Below are 4,246 nucleotides of genomic sequence, written 5' to 3' on the forward strand. Positions count from 1 at the left end.
AACAATTTTAAAACTTAGATATAGTCTCGCGACTGCGTTTATTTTGTTCCCAACAAAAGTCTCCAATTACGGACTCGATTTTTAAAAATATCTTATAAATTTTTTAGAAGTTGAAAATATATATACAAAAACTTTATATATATTAGTTATAAAGTCATTATTATGAGGCGAGGGAGGGAATCCATTCACAAGTTACGTACACCTCTTATATTGTAATTGATTAAGGTTACGTTGTTGTATTATTGAAAAAGAGATTTTAATTACACGGAATCTAATTATTTTTAAAATTTATATCAACATTTAAAATTTCAATTTTTTTTTTGTGTAAAAAAAAAAAGGAATACCAAGATAGTAGTCTATATAGATGTATGAACTTGTAAACCTTATTACACATAACCTTATATTTATATATATACACACAATATACATAAATGAAAAGGTTGCTAAAACAAAATAACATAGAGATCCATAGAAAATGTATGTGTTTATCTAGAAATATAATCCTAATACTTTTCTACCAAAATATCACAACCAAACACACCTTAAATAATCAAAAACTGAAAGACATAACATGAGAATTAATGATGGAGAATAAAACTTTATGTGATGTTTATGATTGTATGGGAATAGCATTGAGAGATTGAGCCTTACGCAAGGTAAGTCCAAAATTCTCAGACATATCCAAATCCTCTTCCTTATCTTCATTTGCTAGCTTCCAATCATAACCATGAAGAAGTGATGCCAACAAAATGTGCACAGCCCTATAAGCCAATGGCAATCCAGGACACATTCTTTTTCCAGCACCAAATGGAATTAGCTCAAAATCATGGCCTTGAAAATCAATCTCACTTTCTAAGAATCTTTCAGGCATAAATTCATTAGGGTTTGTCCAAATACTTGAATCTCTTCCCATAGCCCATACATTGACCCAAACTTGTGCATTTTTAGGCACAATGAAGCCACATAGTTCAACATCCTCTTGTGATTTGTGTGGTACTAATAATGGGGCAGGTGGGTGCAAGCGAAAAGTCTCTTTTACCACTGCCTTTAGAAATGGAAGTTTTGAGATATGTTTTTCTTCAAGTTGTTCATTTTTGCCAAGGACATGTTGAAGTTCGTTTCTAACCTTTTCAAGTTTTTCTGGATTTCTTAGTAGTTCTGCCATTGCCCATTCTATGGTGATTGATGTTGTATCTACTCCAGCCACTAATAAAACCTGAAGTAACCAATTAGTCAAAATACAATAAATTCATAAAAAAGGAAAAGTCAAATTTAACTCAAAATAATGACTATAACTACTTCATAAAAAAAAAAAAAAAGTGGATTAAACTAACATATGTGAAATTTGCATATTAAAAATATTATATACGTACATAAAAAAATTATTATATTAGTTCTTATATAATTGTATAATTGTGTATAAATATATGTAGTATTTAAATTATTTTTAATATATATTTTATATTTTAATATATATCTATTATATATTACTAATTTTAAAGTCAAAATGTGCTACATGTCACTCTTTCATTGCAATTGAAATTAAATTTTTTTCTCTAAAATTAAAAAACTCTTTCCCTTTTTCTCTCTTCTTTTCTCTATTTCTCTCATTCTTTCACTCACTCTATCTCTCTCATATATCATTATCAATGACTAATTATGAATTTAACAATCAAAATATACAGCATAACATTCTTTAATTGTATTTAAATTAAATTAAAATTAAAATTAAAATACTAAAATTGAAATATAGCTATATTATCTATTATATTTATATATTACTAACTAATTTAATAACTAAAATGTCTCACATAACACTCTCTTATTAAAATTTAGAGAAACTATTTTCCACTAAAATTAGTAAACATCCTTCTTATATTTTCTTATCTACCTCTCTCTTTTTTTCTATTTCTCTCTATCCTTCCCACTCTATATATAATTTATAATTCATATTTTATATTAGTAATTTGACAAATCAAAATGTGTCACCAGATAGGCAGATATTTCCTTATAATTAAAATAAAAAATTTTCTTAGCTTCCAAAATTAACAAACTCCCTCTCTATCTCATTCTTCTTCTTTATCTTTCCCTCTCTTTTCTCTCATTCTCTATTTTTCTCTACCTTTATGTCCTATAAAAAATAAAATTAACAACATAATATAATTTAAATAAAAAATATTATTATATACATATTTTTTATTTAATTTTAAATTTTTACTGCTGATCTTTTTTAATATATATTTTTACTTCTTTTCTTTTAAATACTTATTACATATAATTTAAAAAAATTACTAATATTGTGATTAAAAGTTAGAATCAAGATTCAATTGTTAAAAAAAATTAGTTAATTTTATAATTATCAATATAAGTTTTTTTAATGTTAATATCTAATTATATTTTTATATATATGGAAAAATATTATTTTTAAATAACAAGCAGAAAAATTAATTATTTTTATTTGTGTAATAAACTTTATATCTAATCAAATATAAAAATATACATGTTAAATTCTTTTAAATTTTAGATAACGAATGTTAAAATTAAGTAAAAAAATTAAACTCTTTCATTTGAAAATAATAACTAAAAAAATTATTATTTAATTTTGTTTAAGACTCTAGTCTTTTTAGTCGATGGGGACTTTTGTCCCTTACGATCATTTTATAAAAATAGTTTAATGCTATAAATTTTTTGTGTCATAATCTATAATACCAGGACTTATGTAATTTTAAAAGATTTATATTTTCGTAATAATATTACGTGTAAAAATACTAGTTTTATATAATAATTTGTTGATTGATTTTTTATGTATTTGTAATATGATTACGTTGTTTTCATATGGTATTAATGTGTTTGATTTCTTCTAAACTTGTTACTAGTTATTTTCAACCTACCACGTACCTGACTAATTAATAGTGACGATATAATGCATCATAATGCAATATTAGAAGTTAACTTAAGAGAACTAATTTAAAAACAATTAATAAAATCATTATACTTACCAAGAATAGATGCAACACGTGGAGTCGGGTCACTTGAGAATTCTCTTCCAACATAACTTCTAACACGGAATCTAAAACATCTTTGCACGCCTTAGATTCTATTTCTAGATCCCTTAATTTCAACCTTTCTTCGACAAGACCATCAAAAAAATCTATCAACTCTCTAAGATACTTGGTCATTCTTGCACGTGCACCTTGTGGATCAAGCAAGCGAAAGATTGGGAAGAAGTCCACAATATTAGGCTTTCCGGCTTCTTCAGTGATAGAACAAAAGTTCTTCTTCCATTCTTGAGACTTAGAAGAATTATAATCACCCAAATCCATGGAAAAGAAGGTGTTTGATATGAAATTAAGCACGGTTATAAAAGCAACTTCGCCGATATCTAAAGCTTCACCTTTTTCACTTCTTTTCTTGACAAAATCCATGAGTTCTTGCACCTTTCTTTGTCTAAGAACTTGTGTCGCATCGAGTTTTTGTGAAGAGAACACTTTGGTAGCACAAATTCTCCGAAGAATCCTCCATTCGTTTGAAGGTTGCATCCATCCAACCGAATATAGATTGTGATCAAGTGCATGAAGAGTGTCCGGAACTGTTCTATAAGACGAAATTAGGTCATTTTTATGGAGTACTTCTTTGGCTAATTGTGGAGATGAAATAACTATGGTAGTTATGTTACCAAGCTTAAGAGTCATTATTGGTCCATAAATTTGAGAAAGCTTAGTTAGTAATTGATGAGGTTGGGTACCAAGTTCTAAGATGTTTCCTATGATTGGTAAAGGTTTTGGTCCCGGTGGAAGTTTGGTGGAGTTTTGTGTTTTGATGCCTAAATTGGAGATTAGAAGATGAATAATTGCAAACACAACAATGGAAATTAAAAGAAGTGATAATGAAAACTCCATGGTTCTTGGTTTGCAAATTATTTTTCTATGGTTAGTATCTTTATATTGAAATGGTGAAACATATGTAGCACTATAGAGATAGAGTCAAAGATTCCTATCGATGGCAAATTGAACCAACAATTTAGTTCCGTGTGATGGTCGGTATGGAAAATATTATTTGTACATCAAAATTAGTCATTAAAATTAATTACTAATGTATTTATATATAAATATGTGTGGCTTAATTTATTTTTACTGTGTATTTATATTTTAATATATATTTTATAGTAATGACTAATTTTAGTGGCTGATTTTAGTGTACATATAGTATAACCTAGTAGATATATATCGTAGACTTATTAGGCTGC

General features: G+C 26.9%; 1 protein-coding gene across 1 annotated transcript; it reads right to left on the bottom strand.

The window, feature by feature from the left end:
* Window positions 1-489: 489 nt before the first annotated feature.
* LOC130961625 (geraniol 8-hydroxylase-like) lies at window positions 490-3,917 on the bottom strand. Its single transcript, XM_057887594.1, has 2 exons — window positions 3,000-3,917; window positions 490-1,216 (listed from the first exon to the last, which is right to left on the bottom strand). Exons 1-2 carry the CDS (start codon window positions 3,897-3,899, stop codon window positions 611-613), a joined length of 1,506 nt encoding a protein of 501 aa, XP_057743577.1. The 5' UTR covers window positions 3,900-3,917; the 3' UTR covers window positions 490-610.
* Between the last annotated feature and the right edge of the window lie 329 nt (window positions 3,918-4,246).

Source organism: Arachis stenosperma, chromosome 2, assembly GCF_014773155.1.
Source record: "Arachis stenosperma cultivar V10309 chromosome 2, arast.V10309.gnm1.PFL2, whole genome shotgun sequence".
Classification (NCBI taxonomy): domain Eukaryota; kingdom Viridiplantae; phylum Streptophyta; class Magnoliopsida; order Fabales; family Fabaceae; genus Arachis; species Arachis stenosperma.